The 27,391-nt window shown below is 30.6% G+C and overlaps 3 protein-coding genes across 4 annotated transcripts in view; 2 read left to right on the top strand and 1 right to left on the bottom strand.

Annotated features, from left to right (window-relative positions):
* The window catches only part of LOC130900060 (uncharacterized), a 29,862-nt gene extending 8,175 nt beyond the window's left edge, over nucleotides 1–21,687 (top strand). Inside the window, exons 2-5 of one of the 2 annotated variants that reach the window (XM_057810383.1) lie at nucleotides 14,596–14,699; nucleotides 16,872–17,057; nucleotides 20,581–20,779; nucleotides 21,406–21,687. In XM_057810383.1, the coding sequence (XP_057666366.1) occupies nucleotides 14,606–14,699; nucleotides 16,872–17,057; nucleotides 20,581–20,750 (450 nt within the window). In that variant the 5' untranslated portion in view covers nucleotides 14,596–14,605 and the 3' untranslated portion in view covers nucleotides 20,751–20,779; nucleotides 21,406–21,687. The remainder of the gene's footprint in view (nucleotides 1–14,595; nucleotides 14,700–16,871; nucleotides 17,058–20,580; nucleotides 20,780–21,405) is intronic. The other variant, XM_057810384.1, reaches the window with a different exon arrangement.
* A 1,430-nt stretch (nucleotides 21,688–23,117) lies between these two features.
* LOC130900059 (mitochondrial import inner membrane translocase subunit Tim17-B) lies at nucleotides 23,118–25,639 on the bottom strand. The gene is made up of 3 exons (XM_057810382.1): nucleotides 25,206–25,639; nucleotides 23,464–23,620; nucleotides 23,118–23,392 (listed from the first exon to the last, which is right to left on the bottom strand). Exons 1-3 carry the CDS (start codon nucleotides 25,347–25,349, stop codon nucleotides 23,187–23,189), a joined length of 507 nt encoding a protein of 168 aa, XP_057666365.1. The 5' UTR covers nucleotides 25,350–25,639; the 3' UTR covers nucleotides 23,118–23,186.
* A 242-nt stretch (nucleotides 25,640–25,881) lies between these two features.
* On the top strand, nucleotides 25,882–27,374 carry LOC130900058 (girdin). The gene is made up of 3 exons (XM_057810381.1): nucleotides 25,882–26,124; nucleotides 26,185–26,247; nucleotides 26,463–27,374. The coding sequence occupies exons 1-3, from the start codon at nucleotides 26,110–26,112 to the stop codon at nucleotides 27,273–27,275; spliced, it is 891 nt and encodes a 296-aa protein (XP_057666364.1). The 5' UTR covers nucleotides 25,882–26,109; the 3' UTR covers nucleotides 27,276–27,374.
* The last annotated feature ends 17 nt before the right edge of the window (nucleotides 27,375–27,391 follow it).

The raw sequence follows: 27,391 nt of genomic DNA, 5'->3' as shown, positions 1-27,391 counted from the left end.
GGGGTGTTTCATCATGATTCTAGATTAATACCAAAGGAATATGATCAATTTCCAAGGCCCTATAAGGGCCAGAAATCCTTTTAAACCAATTAGGATCTTAATGTATTGGAATTTTTTGGATTATTGATTGTCTTCGTGAATTCCCATAGTTTTTACCCAAAAAAATGGATTCCTTCGATGATGGGGTGTTTCGTCATGATTCTAGATTAATACCAAAGGAATATGATCAATTTCCAAGGCCCTATAAGGGCCAGAAATCCTTTTAAACCAATTAGGATCTTAATGTATTGGAATTTTTTGGATTATTGATTGTCTTCGTGAATTCCCATAGTTTTTACCCAAAAAAATGGATTCCTCCGATGATGGGGTGTTTCGTCATGATTCTAGATTAATACCAAAAGAATATGATCAATTTCCAAGGCCCTATAAGGGCCAGAAATCCTTTTAAACCAATTAGGATCTTAATGTATTGGAATTTTTTGGATTATTGATTGTCTTCGTGAATTCCCATAGTTTTTACCCAAAAAAATGGATTCCTTCGATGATGGGGTGTTTCGTCATGATTCTAGATTAATACCAAAAGAATATGATCAATTTCCAAGGCCCTATAAGGGCCAGAAATCCTTTTAAACCAATTAGGATCTTAATGTATTGGAATTTTTTGGATTATTGATTGTCTTCGTGAATTCCCATAGTTTTAACCCAAAAAAATGGATTCCTTCGATGATGGGGTGTTTCGTCATGATTCTAGATTAATACCAAAGGAATATGATCAATTTCCAAGGCCCTATAAGGACCAGAAATCCTTTTAAACCAAGTAGGATCTTTATGTACTGGAATTTTTTGGATTATTGATTGTCTTCGTGAATTCCCATAGTTTTTACCCAAAAAAATGGATTCACTCGATGATGGGGTGTTTCATCATGATTCTAGATTAAAACCAAAGGAATATGATCAATTTCCAAGGCCCTATAAGGGCCAGAAATCCTTTTAAACCAAGTAGGATCTTAATGTATTGGAATTTTTTGGATTATTGATTGTCTTCGTGAATTCCCATAGTTTTTACCCAAAAAAATGGATTCACTCGATGATGGGGTGTTTCTCATGATTCTAGATTAAAACCATAGGAATATGATCAATTTCCAAGGCCCTATAAGGGCCAGAAATCCTTTTAAACCAATTAGGATCTTAATGTATTGGAATTTTTTGGATTATTGATTGTCTTCGTGAATTCCCATAGTTTTTACCCAAAAAAAATGGATTCCTTCGATGATGGGGTGTTTCGTCATGATTCTAGATTAATACCAAAGGAATATGATCAATTTCCAAGGCCCTATAAGGGCCAGAAATCCTTTTAAACCAATTAGGATCTTAATGTATTGGAATTTTTTGGATTATTGATTGTCTTCGTGAATTCCCATAGTTTTTACCCAAAAAAAATGGATTCCTTCGATGATGGGGTGTTTCGTCATGATTCTAGATTAATACCAAAGGAATATGATCAATTTCCAAGGCCCTATAAGGGCCAGAAATCCTTTTAAACCAATTAGGATCTTAATGTATTGGAATTTTTTGGATTATTGATTGTCTTCGTGAATTCCCATAGTTTTTACCCAAAAAAATGGATTCCTTCGATGATGGGGTGTTTCGTCATGATTCTAGATTAATACCAAAAGAATATGATCAATTTCCAAGGCCCTATAAGGGCCAGAAATCCTTTTAAACCAATTAGGATCTTAATGTATTGGAATTTTTTGGATTATTGATTGTCTTCGTGAATTCCCATAGTTTTTACCCAAAAAAATGGATTCCTTCGATGATGGGGTGTTTCGTCATGATTCTAGATTAATTCCAAAGGAATATGATCAATTTCCAAGGCCCTATAAGGGCCAGAAATCCTTTTAAACCAATTAGGATCTTAATGTATTGGAATTTTTTGGATTATTGATTGTCTTCGTGAATTCCCATAGTTTTAACCCAAAAAAATGGATTCCTTCGATGATGGGGTGTTTCGTCATGATTATAGATTAATACCAAAGGAATATGATCAATTTCCAAGGCCCTATAAGGGCCAGAAATCCTTTTAAACCAATTAGGATCTTAATGTATTGGAATTTTTTGGATTATTGATTGTCTTCGTGAATTCCCATAGTTTTAACCCAAAAAAATGGATTCACTCGATGATGGGGTGTTTCATCATGATTATAGATTAAAACCAAAGGAATATGATCAATTTCCAAGGCCCTATAAGGGCCAGAAATCCTTTTAAACCAAGTAGGATCTTTATGTATTGGAATTTTTTGGATTATTGATTGTCTTCGTGAATTCCCATAGTTTTAACCCAAAAAAATGGATTCCTTCGATGATGGGGTGTTTCGTCATGATTCTAGATTAATACCAAAGGAATATGATCAATTTCCAAGGCCCTATAAGGACCAGAAATCCTTTTAAACCAAGTAGGATCTTTATGTACTGGAATTTTTTGGATTATTGATTGTCTTCGTGAATTCCCATAGTTTTTACCCAAAAAAATGGATTCACTCGATGATGGGGTGTTTCATCATGATTCTAGATTAAAACCAAAGGAATATGATCAATTTCCAAGGCCCTATAAGGGCCAGAAATCCTTTTAAACCAAGTAGGATCTTAATGTATTGGAATTTTTTGGATTATTGATTGTCTTCGTGAATTCCCATAGTTTTTACCCAAAAAAAATGGATTCCTTCGATGATGGGGTGTTTCGTCATGATTCTAGATTAATACCAAAGGAATATGATCAATTTCCAAGGCCCTATAAGGGCCAGAAATCCTTTTAAACCAATTAGGATCTTAATGTATTGGAATTTTTTGGATTATTGATTGTCTTCGTGAATTCCCATAGTTTTTACCCAAAAAAAATGGATTCCTTCGATGATGGGGTGTTTCGTCATGATTCTAGATTAATACCAAAGGAATATGATCAATTTCCAAGGCCCTATAAGGGCCAGAAATCCTTTTAAACCAATTAGGATCTTAATGTATTGGAATTTTTTGGATTATTGATTGTCTTCGTGAATTCCCATAGTTTTAACCCAAAAAAATGGATTCACTCGATGATGGGGTGTTTCATCATGATTCTAGATTAATACCAATGGGATATGATCAATTTCCAAGGCCCTATAAGGGCCAGAAATCCTTTTAAACCAATTAGGATCTTAATGTATTGGAATTTTTTGGATTATTGATTGTCTTCGTGAATTCCCATAGTTTTAACCCAAAAAAATGGATTCACTCGATGATGGGGTGTTTCATCATGATTATAGATTAAAACCAAAGGAATATGATCAATTTCCAAGGCCCTATAAGGGCCAGAAATCCTTTTAAACCAAGTAGGATCTTTATGTATTGGAATTTTTTGGATTATTGATTGTCTTCGTGAATTCCCATAGTTTTAACCCAAAAAAATGGATTCCTTCGATGATGGGGTGTTTCGTCATGATTCTAGATTAATACCAAAGGAATATGATCAATTTCCAAGGCCCTATAAGGACCAGAAATCCTTTTAAACCAAGTAGGATCTTTATGTACTGGAATTTTTTGGATTATTGATTGTCTTCGTGAATTCCCATAGTTTTTACCCAAAAAAATGGATTCACTCGATGATGGGGTGTTTCATCATGATTCTAGATTAAAACCAAAGGAATATGATCAATTTCCAAGGCCCTATAAGGGCCAGAAATCCTTTTAAACCAAGTAGGATCTTAATGTATTGGAATTTTTTGGATTATTGATTGTCTTCGTGAATTCCCATAGTTTTTACCCAAAAAAATGGATTCACTCGATGATGGGGTGTTTCATCATGATTCTAGATTAAAACCATAGGAATATGATCAATTTCCAAGGCCCTATAAGGGCCAGAAATCCTTTTAAACCAATTAGGATCTTAATGTATTGGAATTTTTTGGATTATTGATTGTCTTCGTGAATTCCCATAGTTTTTACCCAAAAAAAATGGATTCCTTCGATGATGGGGTGTTTCGTCATGATTCTAGATTAATACCAAAGGAATATGATCAATTTCCAAGGCCCTATAAGGGCCAGAAATCCTTTTAAACCAATTAGGATCTTAATGTATTGGAATTTTTTGGATTATTGATTGTCTTCGTGAATTCCCATAGTTTTTACCCAAAAAAAATGGATTCCTTCGATGATGGGGTGTTTCGTCATGATTCTAGATTAATACCAAAAGAATATGATCAATTTCCAAGGCCCTATAAGGGCCAGAAATCCTTTTAAACCAATTAGGATCTTAATGTATTGGAATTTTTTGGATTATTGATTGTCTTCGTGAATTCCCATAGTTTTTACCCAAAAAAAATGGATTCCTTCGATGATGGGGTGTTTCGTCATGATTATAGATTAATACCAAAGGAATATGATCAATTTCCAAGGCCCTATAAGGGCCAGAAATCCTTTTAAACCAATTAGGATCTTAATGTATTGGAATTTTTTGGATTATTGATTGTCTTCGTGAATTCCCATAGTTTTTACCCAAAAAAAATGGATTCCTTCGATGATGGGGTGTTTCGTCATGATTCTAGATTAATACCAAAGGAATATGATCAATTTCCAAGGCCCTATAAGGGCCAGAAATCCTTTTAAACCAATTAGGATCTTAATGTATTGGAATTTTTTGGATTATTGATTGTCTTCGTGAATTCCCATAGTTTTAACCCAAAAAAATGGATTCACTCGATGATGGGGTGTTTCATCATGATTCTAGATTAATACCAATGGGATATGATCAATTTCCAAGGCCCTATAAGGGCCAGAAATCCTTTTAAACCAATTAGGATCTTAATGTATTGGAATTTTTTGGATTATTGATTGTCTTCGTGAATTCCCATAGTTTTAACCCAAAAAAATGGATTCACTCGATGATGGGGTGTTTCATCATGATTATAGATTAAAACCAAAGGAATATGATCAATTTCCAAGGCCCTATAAGGGCCAGAAATCCTTTTAAACCAATTAGGATCTTAATGTATTGGAATTTTTTGGATTATTGAATGTCTTCGTGAATTCCCATAGTTTTAACCCAAAAAAATGGATTCACTCGATGATGGGGTGTTTCGTCATGATTCTAGATTAATACCAAAGGGATATGATCAATTTCCAAGGCCCTATAAGGGCCAGAAATCCTTTTAAACCAATTAGGATCTTAATGTATTGGAATTTTTTGGATTATTGATTGTCCTCTTGAATTCCCATAGTTTTAACCCAAAAAAATTGATTCCTTCGATGATGGGGTGTTTCATCATGATTCTAGATTAATACCAAAGGAATATGATCAATTTCCAAGGCCCTATAAGGGCCAGAAATCCTTTTAAACCAATTAGGATCTTAATGTATTGGAATTTTTTGGATTATTGATTGTCTTCGTGAATTCCCATAGTTTTTACCCAAAAAAATGGATTCCTTCGATGATGGGGTGTTTCGTCATGATTCTAGATTAATTCCAAAGGAATATGATCAATTTCCAAGGCCCTATAAGGGCCAGAAATCCTTTTAAACCAATTAGGATCTTAATGTATTGGAATTTTTTGGATTATTGATTGTCTTCGTGAATTCCCATAGTTTTTACCCAAAAAAATGGATTCCTTCGATGATGGGGTGTTTCGTCATGATTCTAGATTAATTCCAAAGGAATATGATCAATTTCCAAGGCCCTATAAGGGCCAGAAATCCTTTTAAACCAATTAGGATCTTAATGTATTGGAATTTTTTGGATTATTGATTGTCTTCGTGAATTCCCATAGTTTTAACCCAAAAAAATGGATTCCTTCGATGATGGGGTGTTTCGTCATGATTCTAGATTAATACCAAAGGAATATGATCAATTTCCAAGGCCCTATAAGGGCCAGAAATCCTTTTAAACCAATTAGGATCTTAATGTATTGGAATTTTTTGGATTATTGATTGTCTTCATGAATTCCCATAGTTTTAACCCAAAAAAATGGATTCACTCGATGATGGGGTGTTTCATCATGATTATAGATTAAAACCAAAGGAATATGATCAATTTCCAAGGCCCTATAAGGGCCAGAAATCCTTTTAAACCAAGTAGGATCTTTATGTATTGGAATTTTTTGGATTATTGATTGTCTTCGTGAATTCCCATAGTTTTAACCCAAAAAAATGGATTCCTTCGATGATGGGGTGTTTCGTCATGATTCTAGATTAATACCAAAGGAATATGATCAATTTCCAAGGCCCTATAAGGACCAGAAATCCTTTTAAACCAAGTAGGATCTTTATGTACTGGAATTTTTTGGATTATTGATTGTCTTCGTGAATTCCCATAGTTTTTACCCAAAAAAATGGATTCACTCGATGATGGGGTGTTTCATCATGATTCTAGATTAAAACCAAAGGAATATGATCAATTTCCAAGGCCCTATAAGGGCCAGAAATCCTTTTAAACCAAGTAGGATCTTTATGTATTGGAATTTTTTGGATTATTGATTGTCTTCGTGAATTCCCATAGTTTTTACCCAAAAAAATGGATTCCTTCGATGATGGGGTGTTTCGTCATGATTCTAGATTAATTCCAAAGGAATATGATCAATTTCCAAGTCCCTATAAGGGCCAGAAATCCTTTTAAACCAATTAGGATCTTAATGTATTGGAATTTTTTGGATTATTGATTGTCTTCGTGAATTCCCATAGTTTTTACCCAAAAAAATGGATTCCTTCGATGATGGGGTGTTTCATCATGATTATAGATTAAAACCAAAGGAATATGATCAATTTCCAAGGCCCTATAAGGGCCAGAAATCCTTTTAAACCAATTAGGATCTTAATGTATTGGAATTTTTTGGATTATTGATTGTCTTCGTGAATTCCCATAGTTTTTACCCAAAAAAATGGATTCACTCGATGATGGGGTGTTTCATCATGATTATTGATTAAAACCAAAGGAATATGATCAATTTCCAAGGCCCTATAAGGGCCAGAAATCCTTTTAAACCAAGTAGGATCTTTATGTATTGGAATTTTTTGGATTATTGATTGTCTTCGTGAATTCCCATAGTTTTAACCCAAAAAAATGGATTCCTTCGATGATGGGGTGTTTCGTCATGATTCTAGATTAATACCAAAGGAATATGATCAATTTCCAAGGCCCTATAAGGACCAGAAATCCTTTTAAACCAAGTAGGATCTTTATGTACTGGAATTTTTTGGATTATTGATTGTCTTCGTGAATTCCCATAGTTTTTACCCAAAAAAATGGATTCACTCGATGATGGGGTGTTTCATCATGATTCTAGATTAATTCCAAAGGGATATGATCAATTTCCAAGGCCCTATAAGGACCAGAAATCCTTTTAAACCAAGTAGGATCTTAATGTATTGGAATTTTTTGGATTATTGATTGTCTTCGTGAATTCCCATAGTTTTAACCCAAAAAAAATGGATTCCTTCGATGATGGGGTGTTTCGTCATGATTCTAGACGAGATATACAGATATCCGACGTCTAAAACGTCCTCTAAGCGCGCGGTTCCGTTATTTAATAACCGGACCTCGTATATTTCCACGATTTCGAATACCAAGAAACGTTTTTCGATTTTTCCCCAACGAAATTGAAATAAAATAGTTATACAATGAACTGGGGGGTGTAATTTATTTCGGATTACTGACGTAGCGAGTGTTCCCGATTTCAATATCTTTTCCACCAAATAGGAAAGGAAATCAGCAATCGAATATCATCAGTAGCGGCTGTTTCAACAATCGAAACATCCAACGAAATTTAAAATCGCGATTTAAATAGTTTTATCACGGTAAACATAATTACAATATGGTTTCCATCCAAAAGACAAGATGCAGTTTTACCAACGTCGTTTACACAGTTGGTAACATTGTTAAAAGATCGTTTTCTTCTTTTTTCTTGGCCTTTTACTCGGTTGGTTGCTTCGAAGTCTTCGTAAACATCTAATTAGTTAGGTTAGGTTATACTTCATACCGTAAGATCGTAAATTACGTTGAAAATACTGATTTTATGTACGAGGATTGTACCAAAAGTACCAGGTTTAATCTAGATATGATGATAGTTGAATCGAGTACTTTTGGAACGATCCTCGTAACTATGGAAAGTACATTTATGTTGTAGAACTTTTTGTGAATACCTGGGGGTACATTTGGACTAGTTTGGGAATAACTGTTTTATACAGAATGTCCTTTACGTAACTTTAAATAAATCTTCGATGGATAGTTGAAGATGAGTTGATTTAATGGGTCCATTTGCTTTTTTTATCATGAAAATTAGACTAAGAACACCCCGTACACCCCTTTTCGCCCAAATTTGAAAAAAAAAACGCTCGCCTGGTGGAAATTGGAATCACTTTTTGGAAAATTACTACGCAAACATCCAGAAAACGTTTTTTCGAAATAAATTGAAGAAATTGGAGCAGAACCGGACTAGAAGGTGGAATACCAACTTCTGAGGAAGAGTTTTTAACGTGGAAAGTAAAATTACGAATTAATTTATTCAAAAAATCGAGTTTTTTTTGAAAATTTTGGCGTTTTCTTTGTTGGACCATCCTCGCGGTTAAAAACCAAAATTAGAGCGAAATTTTTCGTTAGAACCGACCCTGTCTTGTGTGATGTCGTTCGGAAAGGATCATAGACCGAATTCCATATTGTTGGGAGCGAAAAAAATCACTCGACGTCCTTATTCTTCTTCTTTTCTCCAACATCGTGCTTATGTACATGAAATTAACGATAACAAAGAACTAGGTGCATTTCGTCGTTTTTTTTTTACTTTTTATCCTCACTACTGTTCATTTCGAACGTATTAAGGACTAAAAAATAGGACACGCGTCCTTTCTTCATATAAAATTGTGGAAATAAAAGAAAAAGGTCGCGTTGTAGTCCATCTCGTCATCGTTGTCACTAGATTTTTCTCTGTCTGTCTTTTGTTAACCGTAATTATCTAATTTCGAATATTTTTTAAAAAATTTCAGTAATTACGTCGTTTCTATACAGGTTGTCCCACGACAAGTTAGAACTATGTAAATATATGGCAAAATACTCATAGTAGAATTATGAAAATTTGTACTTTTGAGTTTTCGGATATGATCTTTTCAACTAGAATATTTTTAAAGATGGCCGACTTCCGGTTCTACCGGAAATCGACTGTAACTTCGTTATTTTATATAAAACGCCCTGTATATTAATACATTTTTGAAATCTACGTTAAATTTTAGTATACTTTTGTCTGAAAACGTTTTTCGAAAAATGTATACTTTTTGAGTTATATTAATATTTTTGTAAAAAAATTTCACCATTGCAGACCCTTATAAATTATTTTTTTACAACGATACCCTCAAAGATATGAAAATGGTTTCTATTCGATTGCTTCAAGTAAGATTGGACGTATTTGAATCTATTTTCAAAAATTTTACATTTTATACAGGGTGTGTATAAAAAGTGTTCAAAGTTTAATATCAAATTTCTTCATTTTTTTTAATTGAGCCACCCTGTTTTTTCTATTTTAATGCATTCGGGAGTGAAATGAATGAATTTGCCTTATTTCCCACCCCTGAATGCATTAAAATAAAAAAAAACGGGTGATTCTATTTAAAAAAATGAAAAAATTTCATATTTAAGAAGTTAAACTTTGAACACTTTTTATACACACCCTGTATAAAATTAAATATTTTTCAACATAGATTTTAATACGTCTGACCTTGCTTAAGAGAACGGAACAGAAATCATTTTCGTACCTTTAAGGGTGACTTCGTAAAAAAATGATTTATAAGGGTCTGCAACTGTCAAATTTTTTACAAAAAAAATAATAACTCAAAAAGTATACATTTTTCTAAAAACGTTTTCAGACAAAAGTATACTAAAATTTAACGTAGATTTCAAAAATGTATTAATATACAGGGTGTTCTATATAAATTAACAAAGTTACTATCGATTTCCGGTAAAACCGGAAGTCGGCCATCTTTAAAAATATTTTAGTTAAAAAGATCGTATCCGAAAACCCAAACCTACAAATTTTCATTATTCTACTATGAGTATTTTGCCATATATAAAGATAGTTTTAACTCGTCGTGAGACATCCTGTATAGTTTTTTTTTTAATTTTTTTCAGATTATACATATTCGGATATCGAAATAACTGACAGCGTGAAAATCTCTCCCCTGGAATCGTTCCTGCTTTAATATAATAGAATTTTAAAATTCGGCGAATGCGCCGCTTTTGATAAAATACCCGGAATTCGTGATATTTTTAATTTTCTCCTTAATCCTCCTCTATATCTGATTATATCTTCTCATTCATCGTTATTATTTTATTCTCGATATCCGATTTTAGAAATGACATTTTGTTTCTTACGTCAGCGGTAATGTCAGTTTTTAATGATAAAATTACAGCAGAAATACCGCTCTTTATGATCAAAACATTGTTTTTCAATGTGGATATTTTCTAATCCATATATTTAGTAAAACACTATACACTACACTAACTTATAACAATACACTTATCACTATCACTTAACTAATTTATATTTATATAAAAACTGATATTAAAACAAAGATCAAACGAATTCCGGGTAGTTTATCAAAGACGGCGCCTCCGCCGAATTTCAAAATTTCACTGTATTCAACCAGGACCGGCTTCAGGGTGAATATGTTAATAATAAAGCGTTAAATAATCGTCTCATCTGGGTTTTTATTTATTACCCTCAAGAACAGGGAGTGGATACATCCCCTAAAGGGAATGAAATATATATTTTTTTAATTAATTAGAAAAAAAATGAGTTTTTTAATTTTCGCAATAATCCAAATTTAGAACGACTTAAATAATTAAAAATGTTACCCAAATGAGAATGGATATTTATTAGATACACGCAGAAAACAACTGGGTTTTTTATGGATATTACATTTACCTTTTTTCTTTATAATAAATTCACGTCAAGTTTTCATTTTCAAAACGGCACACCGTTTTAAAAGCCTCATAAAAAGTTAATAGCTCCCCATTATTTTTATATATAAATATTACAAAAATATCTCGACTCGAAAGTGAAGAAAAATAATTTAAGAAAGCTTTTAAAATAATATTTTCCCCTAGTTTATACCGGGTGTTTGAAAAAAATGATATATATCACCGGAAAATCTTTAAATTCATTTACAGCAAAACGGTGTGTTTTATCATAAAAAACCTTCATACAAAAATTGTAGATCATTAAATTATCTACAAAAAACGTATCAATAATTTTTTTTCTACGAGCTACCGTTTTCGAGATATAATCATCCAAAGTTGTAATCTACTGATTTTCAGGTTAAAGTAACTTCGAATGTCTAATTTGACCGGACTATTAATGTTTCGGTGAAAAAAAATCAACAGACTATCATTGATTGTTCTAAATATTGTTTTTTTTCCTTAGTCAATGAAAATTTGTAACTTTCCCCTCATTCTCGTGTATGAAAAGAATTTTTTTCAAGGTCAAAAGTTAAAAAATAGTGTTTCACGCGATTTACCGCAAAACGGTGTGTTTTATCATAAAAAACCTTAAAACAAAAATTGTAGATAATTAAATTATCTACAAAAAACGTATCAATAATTTTTTTTCTACGAGCCACCGTTTTCGAGATATAATGATCCAAAGTTTTAATCTACTGATTTTCAGGTTTAAGTAACTTCGAATGACTAATTTGACCGGACTATTTAAGTTTCGGTGAAAAAAATTTAACAGAATATCATTGATTGTACTAAATATTGTTTTTTTTTCCTTAGTTAATGAAAATTTGTAACTTTCCCCTCATTCTCGTGTATGAAAAGAATTTTTTTCAAGGTCAAAAGTTAAAAAATAGTGTTTCACGCGATTTACCGCAAAACGGTGTGTTTTATCATAAAAAACCTTAAAACAAAAATTGTAGATAATTAAATTATCTACAAAAAACGTATCAACAATTTTTTTTCTACGAGCCACCGTTTTCGAGATATAATGATCCAAAGTTGTAATCTACTGATTTTCAGGTTTAAGTAAATTCGAATGTCTAATTTGACCGGACTATTAATGTTTCGGTGAAAAAAAATCAACAGACTATCATTGATTGTTCTAAATATTGTTTTTTTTCCTTAGTCAATGAAAATTTGTAACTTTCCCCTCATTCTCGTGTATGAAAAGAATTTTTTTCAAGGTCAAAAGTTAAAAAATAGTGTTTCACGCGATTTACCGCAAAACGGTGTGTTTTATCATAAAAAACCTTAAAACAAAAATTGTAGATAATTAAATTATCTACAAAAAACGTATCAATAATTTTTTTTCTACGAGCCACCGTTTTCGAGATATAATGATCCAAAGTTTTAATCTACTGATTTTCAGGTTTAAGTAACTTCGAATGACTAATTTGACCGGACTATTTAAGTTTCGGTGAAAAAAATTTAACAGAATATCATTGATTGTACTAAATATTGTTTTTTTTTCCTTAGTTAATGAAAATTTGTAACTTTCCCCTCATTCTCGTGTATGAAAAGAATTTTTTTCAAGGTCAAAAGTTAAAAAATAGTGTTTCACGCGATTTACCGCAAAACGGTGTGTTTTATCATAAAAAACCTTAAAACAAAAATTGTAGATAATTAAATTATCTACAAAAAACGTATCAACAATTTTTTTTCTACGAGCCACCGTTTTCGAGATATAATGATCCAAAGTTGTAATCTACTGATTTTCAGGTTTAAGTAAATTCGAATGTCTAATTTGACCGGACTATTAATGTTTCGGTGAAAAAAAATCAACAGACTATCATTGATTGTTCTAAATATTGTTTTTTTTCCTTAGTCAATGAAAATTTGTAACTTTCCCCTCATTCTCGTGTATGAAAAGAATTTTTTTCAAGGTCAACAGTTAAAAAATAGTGTTTCACGCGATTTACCGCAAAACGGTGTGTTTTATCATAAAAAACCTTAAAACAAAAATTGTAGATAATTAAATTATCTACAAAAAACGTATCAATAATTTTTTTTCTACGAGCCACCGTTTTCGAGATATAATGATCCAAAGTTTTAATCTACTGATTTTCAGGTTTAAGTAACTTCGAATGACTAATTTGACCGGACTATTTAAGTTTCGGTGAAAAAAATTTAACAGAATATCATTGATTGTACTAAATATTGTTTTTTTTTCCTTAGTTAATGAAAATTTGTAACTTTCCCCTCATTCTCGTGTATGAAAAGAATTTTTTTCAAGGTCAAAAGTTAAAAAATAGTGTTTCACGCGATTTACCGCAAAACGGTGTGTTTTATCATAAAAAACCTTAAAACAAAAATTGTAGATAATTAAATTATCTACAAAAAACGTATCAACAATTTTTTTTCTACGAGCCACCGTTTTCGAGATATAATGATCCAAAGTTGTAATCTACTGATTTTCAGGTTTAAGTAAATTCGAATGTCTAATTTGACCGGACTATTAATGTTTCGGTGAAAAAAAATCAACAGACTATCATTGATTGTTCTAAATATTGTTTTTTTTCCTTAGTCAATGAAAATTTGTAACTTTCCCCTCATTCTCGTGTATGAAAAGAATTTTTTTCAAGGTCAAAAGTTAAAAAATAGTGTTTCACGCGATTTACCGCAAAACGGTGTGTTTTATCATAAAAAACCTTACGCCAAAAATTGTAGATAATTAAATTATCTACAAAAAACGTATCAATAATTTTTTTTCTACGAGCCACCGTTTTCGAGATATAATGATCCAAAGTTTTAATCTACTGATTTTCAGGTTTAAGTAACTTCGATTGTCTAATTTGACCGGACTATTGAAATTTCCGTGAAAAAAATTTAACAGAATATCATTGATTGTACTAAATATTGTTTTTTTTTCCTTAGTTAATGAAAATTTATAACTCTCCCCTCATTCTCGTGTATGAAAAGAATGTTTTTCAAGGTCAACAGTTAAAAAATAGAGTTTTACGCGATTTTCAGCAAAACGGTGTGTTTTATCATAAAAAACTTTCAGACAAAAATTGTAGATAATTAAATTATCTACAAAAAACGTATCAATAATTTTTTTTCTACGAGCCACCGTTTTCGAGATATAATGATCCAAAGTTTTAATCTACTGATTTTCAGGTTTAAGTAACTTCGAATGACTAATTTGACCGGACTATTTAAGTTTCGGTGAAAAAAATTTAACAGAATATCATTGATTGTACTAAAGATTGTTCTAAATATCCAAAACACGATATAATAACAGTAGTTTTCGAAAAAAAACTTCGTTCTTGTAATAATAAAATTTATTTATAACCATTTCGTTCTATATGAAAATTTCCGGATTTTTATCGAAATGAAATGAAGTTTCTTATGAATATGAATTCGAATTTCCACCACAAACCTGATATAATGTAAACTAACCTTTAAAAGATTAGTTACGTCAATTATTACGTATATTATTACATCATCAATATTCGTATTATTAAAAAATGATCTGGCAACGCTGTAATATGAAATATTGACGTAAATCTTCAAATTTATATAGTTTTCTTATAATTGCCATTGAATGGCGTTTATTATGGGGTTTATTAATGTTTTTTTTCTTGTTTCAGACCATCAATTATGTCCGGCCAGCCAGATGGTATTAATAAAATCACCATAACCAATAGTGTCAACCACCATAACAAAAAACCAGTGATTCTTATTTATCCTACGGGTTAGTTTCGATTAATTTTTTTTTTAGATTTTTAATACCTTATATTTTTTTCAAGGTCAAAAGTTAAAAAAGTGTTTTACGCGATTTACAGCAAAACGGTGTGTTTTATCATAAAAAACCTTACGACAAAAATTGTAGATCATTAAATTATCTACAAAAAACGTATCAATAATTTTTTTTCTACGAGCCACCGTTTTCGAGATATAATGATCCAAAGTTTTAATCTACTGATTTTCAGGTTTAAGTAACCTCGAATGACTAATTTGACCGGACTATCAAAGTTTCTGTAAAAAAAATTTAACAGAATATCATTGATTGTACTAAAGATTGTTCTAAATATCCAAAACACAATATAGTACCGGTAGTTTTCGAAAAAAAACTTCGTTCTTGTAATGTAACGAAATTTATTTATAATGAAAAAATTCTGACCATTTACTTGAACTATCATTTCATTCTATCTAAGAACTTCCGGAGTTTGATAGAAGATCGGAGACAAACATGAAAAGAAGTGAACCGTAAAATCGATTTCAGATGAGACTTTTCGAGTGTAAAAACTTTTGACTTGTAAAAAAAGTAAATTTGATCGAATTTTGAAACCTTCGTGCATTTACAGTTGACGAATATTTCTAAAGATGGCCGACTTCCGGTTCTACCGGAAATCGACTGTAACTTTGTTATTTTGAATAGAACACCCTGTATATTAGTACATTTTTGAAATCTACGTTAAATTTTAGTATACTTTCGTCTAAAAATTTTTTTCGAAAAATGCATACTTTTTGAGTTATTATTTTTTTTGTAAAAAATTTGACAGTTGCAGACCCTTATAAATTATTTTTTTACTTGAGTACCCTTAAAGATATGACAAGGGTTTCTATTCGGTTGCTTTTAGCAAAGTCAGACGTATTTCAATCTATGTTGAAAAATTTTTTATTCTATACAGGGTGTGTATAAAAAGTGTTCAAAGTTTAACTTCATAAATATCAAATTTTTTCTTTTTTTCAAATAGGACCACCCGGTTTTTTGTATTTTAATCCATTCGGGAGTTAAAAATAAGGCAAATTCATGTATAATTTCCTATACTTGTAATATTTTAGTGCTAGTATCAACGGGTCAAAATAAAATTTAGACTAAAAATTTACAGAAAACATTTAATATCTGGATAACGGTAAGGTTTAGGTATAGGAAAGTATACATGAATGAGCATTATTTTTTATACGCGAATGCATTAAAATAGAAAAAACCGGGTGGTTCTATTTGAAAAAATGTAGAAATTTGATATTTATGAAGTTAAAGTTTGAACAGTTTTTATACACACCCTGTATAAAATGAAACATTTTTCAATATAGATTCTAATACGTAAAACATTGCTTAAAGAAACCAAACAGAAACCATTTTAATATCTTTAAGGGTATTCACGTAAAAAAATAATTTATAAGGGTCTGCAACTGTCAAATTTTCTACAAAAAAAATAATAACTCAAAAAGTATGCATTTTTCGAAAAAAATTTTTCAGACAAACGTATACTAAAATTTAACGTAGATTTCAAAAATGTATTAATATACAGGGTGTTCCATATAAAATAACAAAGTTACATTCGATTTCAAGTAGAACCGGAAGTCGGCCATCTTTAAAAATATTTTAGTTAAAAAGATCATACTCGAAAACCCGAACGTAGAAATTTTCATGATTCTACTATAAGTATTTTACCATATATACAGATAGTTTTAACTCGTCGTGAGACACCCTGTATATTAAAACAAATTCCGATGTTAGCATACATTCCAACATTAATTTTATCTAATTTGAGAATTCCTTTTTTGTCTATGAGAATTCAGTCTAAAAATACGCGTTAATATGAATTCGATCCAATTTAAATACTGAGACTGAACAGATGGCCGATGACCTAATAGTCTCAAGGGCATTGTCATTCACCACGAATATTCATTTAGCCATCAGAGGATCGTAATCGATTTTCAAAACCTACCGTAGATATCAAAATCCAATTAACTAAACCCATATTAATTAGTATTAATAATTAATTAAATCCATTATTTGTATAAATAACATTAGTTGTATATATAGGTTGTCCTCTTACTTTTTAAACAAAAATGGCACCCATTGCGTCACATCTCATTATATTCTATTGATCTAGCGATCACTTTTTTGTTACAGTGTCACCGGAAACGGTAGTCGTGCCCATCATATCGTGCATCTTCGGTTTTCCTCTGTTGGCTTTACTAGTAATATGTTGTTTGCGCAGGAGAGCGAAATTAGCGAGGGAGCAGGCGCGCAGACGCAATTGCGACACAAATCACGGTACTTTCTCTATTGTCAGATTCAGCCCAATACACTATTTAGGTAACTAGCGCTGTCTTTTCCGTTTCCACATTTCCTTTCGCGTTTTCTTCTTCTCCGTTTTTTATTTGGTTGCTTAACATCCTTATTTGCATCGTTTAATTCTTTTTTTTATCGCAAGAACAGTGAAATGATAGAAAATATACATAAAACGTTTTTTTATTATTAAATCTATTTATTATAATACTTTAAACAGTTATTTTATAACGTATAAATCCCATCTCTATGTTTATTTAAAGTCGACGTTTCTCACACGTCAAAATCATTCACTTTAAGTTTGCATTTGAAATTATAGATGGCGTAACTAACACAATTTTCCATTTTTTATAATAAAACAATTAAAAACAAACTCAATATCATATAATTTATTAAAATAACTTTAGATTTTATGTTAAATATTTTCGAAATCGTAACGGTACGGTACTGTATTGTAATATTAGCTTTAACTCGTAAGTTTCGTGGGTAATCTCACGGTCGAGATCGTAAACCCTTTTCTTACGTGACAGGTTATAAATTTGACGCAACCAAAAATTGCTACTACATAATCCAGTTCGGCCTAAGCCCTATTATACGTGTCCGGATGCCCTAGAGGAATTTCAACGGAATATCAGAAGGTTTTAAAAGTCTACTGCATCATGACGTTTGTGATCCCGCCTGAGGAACATAGATAACAGCGAGGAAGTTTAAATCACGTGACGATTCACTGTTATATTATGTAACTGCAAAAATATCGTCTATTTTAAACAAAATCAATTTAAAATAAATGTAACTATTCGTTATTAAATATCGCTCTGTATAAAACGGTTCGTAATAACACTAATAGTTAATATTATTATTATACAAAGACCCATCTCTACGTTACTATGCAGACATTTAATTTAATGCGTCTTGGGTAGCCATAATAGAAGTTCCAGGGTTGTATTTGTGTTCATTCAGGTGAACAAATATGTAATTATGGGATTGAATTATTTTCTAACGATAAAGCAAAGACATCAGAAAAGATAACAATGGGTTTACTTTTCATTTGATTCTCCGTTGAATATACACGAAATGTAAATGCTAAAATTTTAATATTCTCGTTTTGAAATACGTAAAAATCTTTCCAATTTTCACTGTTCTTTGCTTTTTACTTTATATTTGAACAAAGTTTGCTATACATTAATAACACTCACACACAATAATGTAGTTTTAAGAAATATTTTAAAAAATGACAATTTATATTTATTTATAATATTATCAACTATTCTAATTGATTTTTTTATTCTTTTTAAGCCTCTACGTTGTTCTTAATTCATGATATAATTCACTATTTACATACTAGTAAAATAAATACATGAAACTTAAATTAATGAACTCAGAAATGAAAATTGTTTTTAATCAAATAATTTTATTCCAAATAATCCTAAATGCGACCCTGTTTAAAAAAATTGTTCGTCATATCTTCGTTTTGTAATCCAATGTTGCCAACTATACTATTTTTAGTATAGTACCATCGAATTCATCGGATATCACATAAAAATGTCATCTTTTAGAAATGAATTATAAATATAAAATTTGAAATATTTATTAAAATAGGTTATATATACGTTTTTAATTTGTATCTACTATATATTTGTCAAAAATTCGCTATAACGATTGTATAATTTCGAGTAAAAATATTGGCAACACTGTCAACTTCAGGTTTTGTTTACGTTTTCAAGTTCAGTAAATAGACTTTTTTCATTTTATATTAACACATATATTTTTAAATGGAATTTTAATTGAAAAACAGAATTGAATGCGTTTTCTGAAGTAATTGCAAACATGGAAATATTCATAATTAAAAACAGATGAAAGCATTTTGTTTCTAGTTAAAATATGTATTCAAAATATTTTAATTGGCGTTCGTCTAGCTTTGTATACAAAATGGCGGTATAAAATTTAAATCAAATATTAGTTTTACTAAAAGATTCCACGAATAACAAAAATATTTATGATTCTGTTTTCAAAACAATGTAGTCGTGTTATTATTGTATTTTTTATTTGGAATGTCACAATTGTTTCAAAGAAAATTCAGATGCAAAATTGCGACGTTGCCAAATGAAATATTTCACCATTATAAAGAATTATAACCGTGCTATTATTTTTGATATTCAAGTCAACTCCGGCTATATAAATTTAAAAGAAAATAATGCTCTAGACGTCTGCTGTAGACAAATTTGATTTATTACACTTAATACATTACGTTGTCTGTGAATATGAGTTTTTTTAAAATTATTTGACGGCAATTTCACTTTCAAAAATTTGATAGTCTATTTCGAAGTTTCATGTTTCGGATTGTTACATAACTTTAATTATCGGCTGTTTGGTGTAAACCCACCTTCGTATTCGTTTTAATACGTTCACTTACTCATCTTTCAAACAAAAAAATTCTTAAGAAAAAGTGTTAACGTCGAGAAACTTTCACGAGAAAAATAAGATAAAAGTTGCATAATTTGGCGATTAATCTATAAGAAGTAACCTTATTTAACAGTTGAACACCCACTTTCCCAAAGTTTGATCGAATTATAACGAAGTTTTCTACTCGAGAAAATAAGTTTTCGAAAAATTTACATCAAAAAGGGATCACATGTATAGGCAACATTAATTACACTTAGTTAAACAGAGTCGGATTACAAAATGGATTAATAAATTTAATTAATTAATTTTAATGATAAAACGAAATTATTCGTATTATTTTTGTCGTTTATAATAAATAAGGTGATAACTGTATTATTTAGTTAATCTACTGTCAACAGAAACAAAATAAGCTTCTAATAAAGTATTAATATTAATATACTCAGAAGTATTTTGTATTGCCTAACTATTAGATTGTAACATCGGAACGTAAAATGGTCGACGATAAATTGCCACTGCATACAAACAACGTACGAATTTAGTTTAATATATCATTAGTATTTAGTATTAGTGGTCATTCAACGTAATTATAACTATGATTTTAATCTGTGGGAGAAAATTATATGTGATATAATAATTTACTGGTAATTGTATTAAGTGTTGCCTATGTTTCGATTGATCGATATAATTTTTTCTATGTTTTTGCAAACCTTTGTATACACTATAATAATCTTATTCATTCTAATACGAAAAGAAGTTTGAAAAGTTGTCCTTAATCAGTTGAATTTATGAGACACATTAAATGAAAAAACTTTTCTAAAACACAGTTAAAAGCCCCAACTTATTCCAATGTTCGTGACATTTGTACGAGTTTCTTTGCACCTGCTACGTTTTGAAATCTTTTTATTTCGTCTACGTTTTTGTTTAGTTTTCGTAGGTAGAATTCGAAACTCGTGAAATTTCTCATGGGAGTATTTATTTCGTGGAATAAATAAACAACTATTCGCTACAAAATAAATACTGGATGTTAATATTGTAATTGATATACGAGGTAAAAAAAAGAGTACAGGTAAATAGAAAGTGGAAAAATCGTAGTATTGCAACTTTTAACACGTGGTAAAATGAATAAAAATTATTTTTGTTTCCCAAGGTCGATCTAGCAGGGCAATATCGCTTCGTTCCGAGCGTGGTATGAGTAGAGGTTTTCCTTCTCTAGAATTAGATACCGTCGTAGAAGAACGATCCGATCCCGAACCGGAACAAACTGTCATTGAAATGATCACACCGGATGCGGACGAAAATCGTAGTGTTGGAAGGTAGCAGCAGGTGAAAGACATCTGCGCGGACAGGTACATTTCATTTATAATTAATTGGAAATAAAAATCAAGATAAATGACGTTTTTTGTACACAGGATTTCTTTTGATATTCAAATGAATTATTTTAAAACGCTTTATATTAAAATAGCAATTTTGCAATTATTTATGTATCTGGGGAAATTATTTTCTAAACGTTGGCAACCATGTTGCATCGGTGTTTACGATTACTATTACTCCCTATTGGTTTAAATTAATACAGTCTGAAAAAAATTACAACGTGGCAACGATGTAAAGCATTTGTCATTCTGTCTGCAGCCATCGAATTCGGGAATTTAAAGTTTATTTCGATGGAAAATACGTCAATGTCAATAGTTATAAGAAAATTTTAAATTCATCACTTCCGTTTTTATTAATTCAGAATCCAATTAAGTTTTAATTGAATTTGTATTTTTTTTTTATAGTAACTAATAGAATTGATCATTTTAATAAACATCTCGTTAAATCGCAGCACGTTTTGCAACATCGATGTGTAATTATTTCATAGATAAAATTACTTAACATAGAGTGTCGTTTTACTGAGTATTAGTTAAAACAGCACTCACGAACGTAATTTATATATAAATAAAACTGTCATAGAATTGCGTAATATATTTTTCAGATCACCTCTTTGGGCTGCTCTGACTCATGCGCATTCATTGACTATCGTCTGCGATCCGGAAGACAGCTGACATCAAACCGGTAGTGACATTCACAATTCTGATCCTGTAATTCCACGTATTGTACCACTTCCTTTTATCAAAGGACATTGACATCCGGCAATTCATTTTTATACTATATAAATAGTATCTATCAGCTCTATAGTGTACAAAATAGAAATCAATTATTAATTCATAGTTTTGTTTAAATATTAAATGTAAATGTAAATAAAGATGAATGTTAGTAGGAAGTTTTTATCTTTTCATTACCCTCATATAAGAATCATCCAAAAATTAGAAGAGACGAAGACAAGACTTAATTTGCCATTGTTCATAGTCAACATTGAGAAAGAAAAAGAGAAGAAGACAGAGCTTAATTTTTCAATCCTTATAGTCTTCTTCTCTATTGGCCTTTTATCTAATGACATAAGCCGATTCCATTGTCTATAGTCAACTACTAGTGAAGTAATTTAAATGTATTCCGTATCAACACCAAATTCCGTTTATTTCATATATACATTTCAGCATATATGATGTAAGAGATGTAAGAATTTGTCTTTGTAGCAATATGCTTCCATTTTATCAATAAATACAGTATAAACAAAATACAATATATTTAACTAATAAAATAATAATATTTCTATAGATATAAAGCATAAAACCTATCCAAATATTTTATAAAAGATTATTGATTTGTTAAATTACATATAGTTCAGTAGAAGTTGAGAAAAATTTTCGATTCTAGCGTCAATATAAAGTAAAAAACGAAAAATGTTTTTCTTGAAATTATAGATGGTTGAAATAAATAAATTACTATAATAATAGATATTTATTGAGTAAAAAACATGTTACAAGGAATAAAATACTTTATATTAAATTATTGACAAGTATTAACTACACATTGAAGTTAAATAAAATTATTTTCAAGTACACTTCTGTTCTTATTGTTAACTAACCTATAATTTAGTTTTCCTGGTAATTTTTGGGTGTATGCCGATTTTTGAAACACAAAAAACATCATTATTCTATAATTAAAATCACAAAAACGACACTAACAATGATAAAATAGAAAAAAATACACAATTCACATCAACCAAACATGAAAAATGACAAGATGATTTTGACGTATGTTAAGTTCGTTCCAATATGTAATCCCGAACCGATCCGATGTGTTATGTATCAAATGATTATTGATTGTTATCATTTGTCTATAGTCACAATAGAGATTCGTATTATCATTAATTATAAGAAAAGAATTAAACTAAAAACAAAAAAATCCTTTCTATTTAATCTGTGATAAGAAACCACTAATTAATTTAATTCTATGGTTTTAACCATTGAATTAATTACTAATAACTCAATGGTTTTTATCAAATAACCGCTGTCAGAAAGTGTACAACGAACTAGTCTGAAGTTGTAAAACGAACTAGTTTCATCTGTCACAAACGTAAATATTAATGGCGCGTAATTTAAATGTTATTATATAGACCTTATCACTAAAATTTATTTTTTCTGCTTTATAAAACATACAAATTATTTAGTATGACAACGTTGTTGTGACATTCTATTAAATCTATGGAGTGTATCGATTTTTATAGCGTATTATATTCAAATTTCCATAATAAAAGGGTAAATTCCATTTTCCGAAGTCCCTTTTAATAAATAATAAAAAAAGTTGCTTCGGTATTTTTTTTATTTAAATAAGAAATAAATTTACAACTAATCAACAAACTAACAAGAAACCCTATTGAAAAGAATAACTTCCCGGATTTCCCGACTGTTGATCACCCAATACGGATGGATCTTCCATGGGTGGTAACTGTGGTTGATACTGTTCAGCAGTAAGTCTGGTAAATAATATACCGATACCTTCTATTAGAGCTAAAAGTACTCCCCCTATGAAAGCGCTGCCCGCCATAGCCGGAAGACCGTTCCGGGCGGCCAGAATTCCTGAAATAAAAACAAAATAAAATCCCCCAATCCATACGATTCGGCTGGTGTCTTTTTAGGTGAAACGTTACCTCCTGTCGCCGCCCCACTTATTATCGAATTCCAAGGATCTTCCTTCTTTCTAACTTGGATTAAAGCGCAATCTATTGAAGAGAACATACCTCCCCAAACGGCGAAATTACCAGCGATTATCGGGGATCTCTGTCTTATAGCAGTTAAGCTACCGATCTACAAATTCGAACAGAAATTTTCAATAATAGGCGTTTATATGTTCGTAACGATGCATAAGGGATTTTAAAATTGTAAAAAGTACTTTAATTTCCACCATAAAACCAAATTCGGGCTAGTAATAGGGGTTGTAGAGATTACAATGTACTACAACCCACTTCGGAGCTGTTTTTATCATCCCCTACTTAAAATGCTAGTCGTAACCTTATCAGGTGCTTTCTGAGGGCCCCATAAAGCTACTAGTAAATAGAAACAATTTGTTTTTGCTCGAAATTTATCAACTTTTGTACTTAAGGCATGAAATCCTTGAAAATGAATTTCGAAACAGACTAGAATAGATTGTATTGTAACTTTTATGCCAAATGTGCCCCTTTTTATAATTAAAAACCTGCCTACCACCTCTTACATTTCTAATCAACTTGGTATCTATGCTTGCTTCTTTTCTGAAGCAGTTTTTCCTCTGATTTGTAATGGAAATTGAAGTTTTTTCTTCTCCAACATAAAATTTTAGTCGCAATATCTTCGAAGTGAGAAAGTACTTGCTTGTTTTTCATACCAGAACGTGTAGCAAGGCCTAAATCGATAGACTACATTGTACTGCAACTTTTAGGCCTGTTGTGATCCATTTTAGAGCAGTTTTCGACACCAAAAACTCGTCTACACACTCCAGAATTCAGATCAACGCTAATACCTATTTCGGCTTCTTTTCTGAGGCATTTTTTGCTTCAGTTTTTAATGAGAATTGAAGTTTCCCTTTCTCCAACATGAAAAGCTAGTCACAACCTTAACAGATGCTTCCTGAGTGCCCCCAATGCTGCTAGTGAGAAAGTTTTTGCTCCAATTTCAACACATTCTGAATTTAGGATATAAAATCCACGAAGAAAGTTTTCAAATCACAGCAAAACTTGTAACAAGGCATAATATAGTTAAACTAGATTGTACTACAACTTTTAAAGCCTGTTGTTCCCCGTTTTATAGCTTTTTTGTTACCAAAAACTCCCCTCCCAAGTCCATAGCTCTAAACAAATCTAGGAAACAAACCTTCTTCTTTTCTGGAGCATTTTTTCGTTTGGTTTGTAGTGATAATTGAGATTTATTCTTCCTTAGCATAGAACACTAATCATAACCTCCTCCGGTGCTTCTTAAATGCCCTTAAAGCTACCAGGGAGGAAGTATAGATTGGTTTTGTTCATAATCAAACATTTTTTTTGACCCCAGTTATATAAAAGGACATTTTTATATTGAAATAAACTAGAAAAGCACTGCACAATGTATAGTAAGGCATTAAACTACTTTTGAAATGAAAAACAGTGAAAACCTTATGCAAAAATGTTGATTTTGTAAACTTATGAGGAAATTAATCGATAAGATTACAAACTTTGAATTCGGTTCTTCATATTTCTGTCAATTTAGAAATGCTAAAATATATAAACTAACTATTGCATAATAAACATTCTTATTACTAATTTTACGTAAACTAAATTTCGTAATATTTCTGAACTAATTATAAAAATTTAATAACAAAAATTAAGAATTTAATGTTTAATTTAAATATTAATAATAATAAATGAAGCAGTCGACTTACAAGTCTTTTATTTATTCCTGAAGGAGCATTACGGAATCCTTTTATACTTTGAAAAACACCTCCCCCGATTAAACCCATTGTAAAAGCACCTCCACAGTCGTCCACGATTCTCCAAGGGCAAGGTTCCCTTGTGTATTCCTCCATTTTTTATATACAATTTTTCTCTATAATTATTTATTGATACGAAATAATTTTTTTTATGATTGACGGATATGTTTAATTATCCACCAATACAGAACCACATTGGAAAATAGGAAAAGCTCGGCGTAGGACGAAAAATATCGCGTATTTTTAAATTGAATTTAAAGGTCTTTTTTAAACATAACGTACTATATAATAGTTCTCGATGAAAAATATCTACGTCGTTTGAATTTTTTAAATGACAAGAAATTTAAAATGTCAAACACCCCAGCTTTTAAGGTTAGAATTATAAAAGAACATCAGCATGCTGTGTGATAATATCACTACAGTATCGCCAAACTTTAAAATATAAATATTTTACGTCAAAGTGTACACTACACTATTCTGTTAATTGGATAGAATATAAATTTCATTTAAATATAAATAGTGTCAAATAATGAATATTTAATAAGCTATTCCCGAAATGTCACTTTGTTATAAAAAATTGGTACTATTAGATACAAAATTTGAAATGTTAAGTTACATAATAGTTCCTAAACTTTTAGTTCTATGTAGTGTTATTCATTGAAACGTATTTAGAGGTGTAGATTTGGCATCACAGTAATCTATAAATTTAGTGGGAAATTTAAACATAACGTATTGGATGAAAAACATTTTTCTAAAAATAAATGATCCAGAAGTCACCTACATTCTAAAAATATTCCTTTCCTCTTGAAGTTTCGAGTTGTTAACACTACAATTTAATACGCATTAATTTACTAAAATGGCAGAAGTTCAGGTAATATTGTAATTAAATAAATAATGAAAATCCATTACAAATTCGAACGTTATTTTTTAGGCTACAAAAATTAACCAAGAAGAGTTGATTAGAAAAGTTGGTGATTTAGAAAAACGTCTGGAGGTATGTATGTGATACATCATCTAATTAAAATATATTATAAATGTAATGTAGTCAATATTTATAGGTATTATTATAGTTGTTTTTATTTAATTGATATTTGACGTATGAGCTTATATAGGGTGTCCAAATAATATTGATCACATTAATTTAATAATACGAGGTATTATAAAATTGTTATTCAGATTGTTTATCGATATTTAATTTTGAAATTGCAGACTAAAGATGCAGAAATTCAAGTTTATAAGATGTTAGTGTCCCAAATGGAGGAAGAGGCTGCGCAGGCTAAAAAATACAAGGCCCTTCACGAAAAACAAACCGAAGACGTGGATTTCCTCCGTACGGAATCCGAGAAAACTTTAACCAAAGCGAAAAGTATGATATTCGAAAAAACGAAAGTAATCAAAAATCAAGAATTGCAAATAGAGGCGTTCACTCAACAAATCGAATCTCTGAGAGAAGTCATCCGCATAACCAAAGATTTATTGGAAATTCGCAACTTGGAAGTGCAGCAATTAGAAATAAAAATAAGTTCGATGGAAGGTAAACAGAAAGCAGAAAAGGAACGTTACGATTTAATGCACAAAAAATTAGAAATGATGATTAGACATAATGCTGAACTTAAAAGGGAATACGAAACTCAGTTATGCCTTTTTACCGCCCTCAGAGATAGATATAACGAAAGGGAATTAGCCAAAGACGTAGTTGGTAATTTAAAAAGGGATAAAAACGCAGACAATAAAAATTTAGAAGCTGCAATAGTTGTAAACAACGAAAATCAACCCGGAAATCTTCCTGAACAAAATTTAGTTGAAGATAATACAAATACAGTAGATAATAATGTCGATTCTGTAAATACAGATATGAATTCACCCGAAGTTACCAATCAACAACACCCCGAAGAGTTAAAACAACCCCCAGCAGAAATTCTTGTCCAGAATACTCCTTCAGATGAAGTAGTAGCTGATATACAACATTCTAATGAAGTAAATAATGAACAGATTGATAATACTGAACAGAAAAAGGAATAAATCATTTTGAATTAACCTAATTTTTACTTATATTTGTTACGAGTGATGTTGAAATTGTTTAAACAAATAGAAGTATTAAAATAAATAAAATAAAGTGTGTTAGATGTTTGAATTAA

Source organism: Diorhabda carinulata, chromosome 12, assembly GCF_026250575.1.
Source record: "Diorhabda carinulata isolate Delta chromosome 12, icDioCari1.1, whole genome shotgun sequence".
Lineage (NCBI taxonomy): Eukaryota > Metazoa > Arthropoda > Insecta > Coleoptera > Chrysomelidae > Diorhabda > Diorhabda carinulata.
This window is presented reverse-complemented; position numbering and strand designations above follow the sequence as displayed.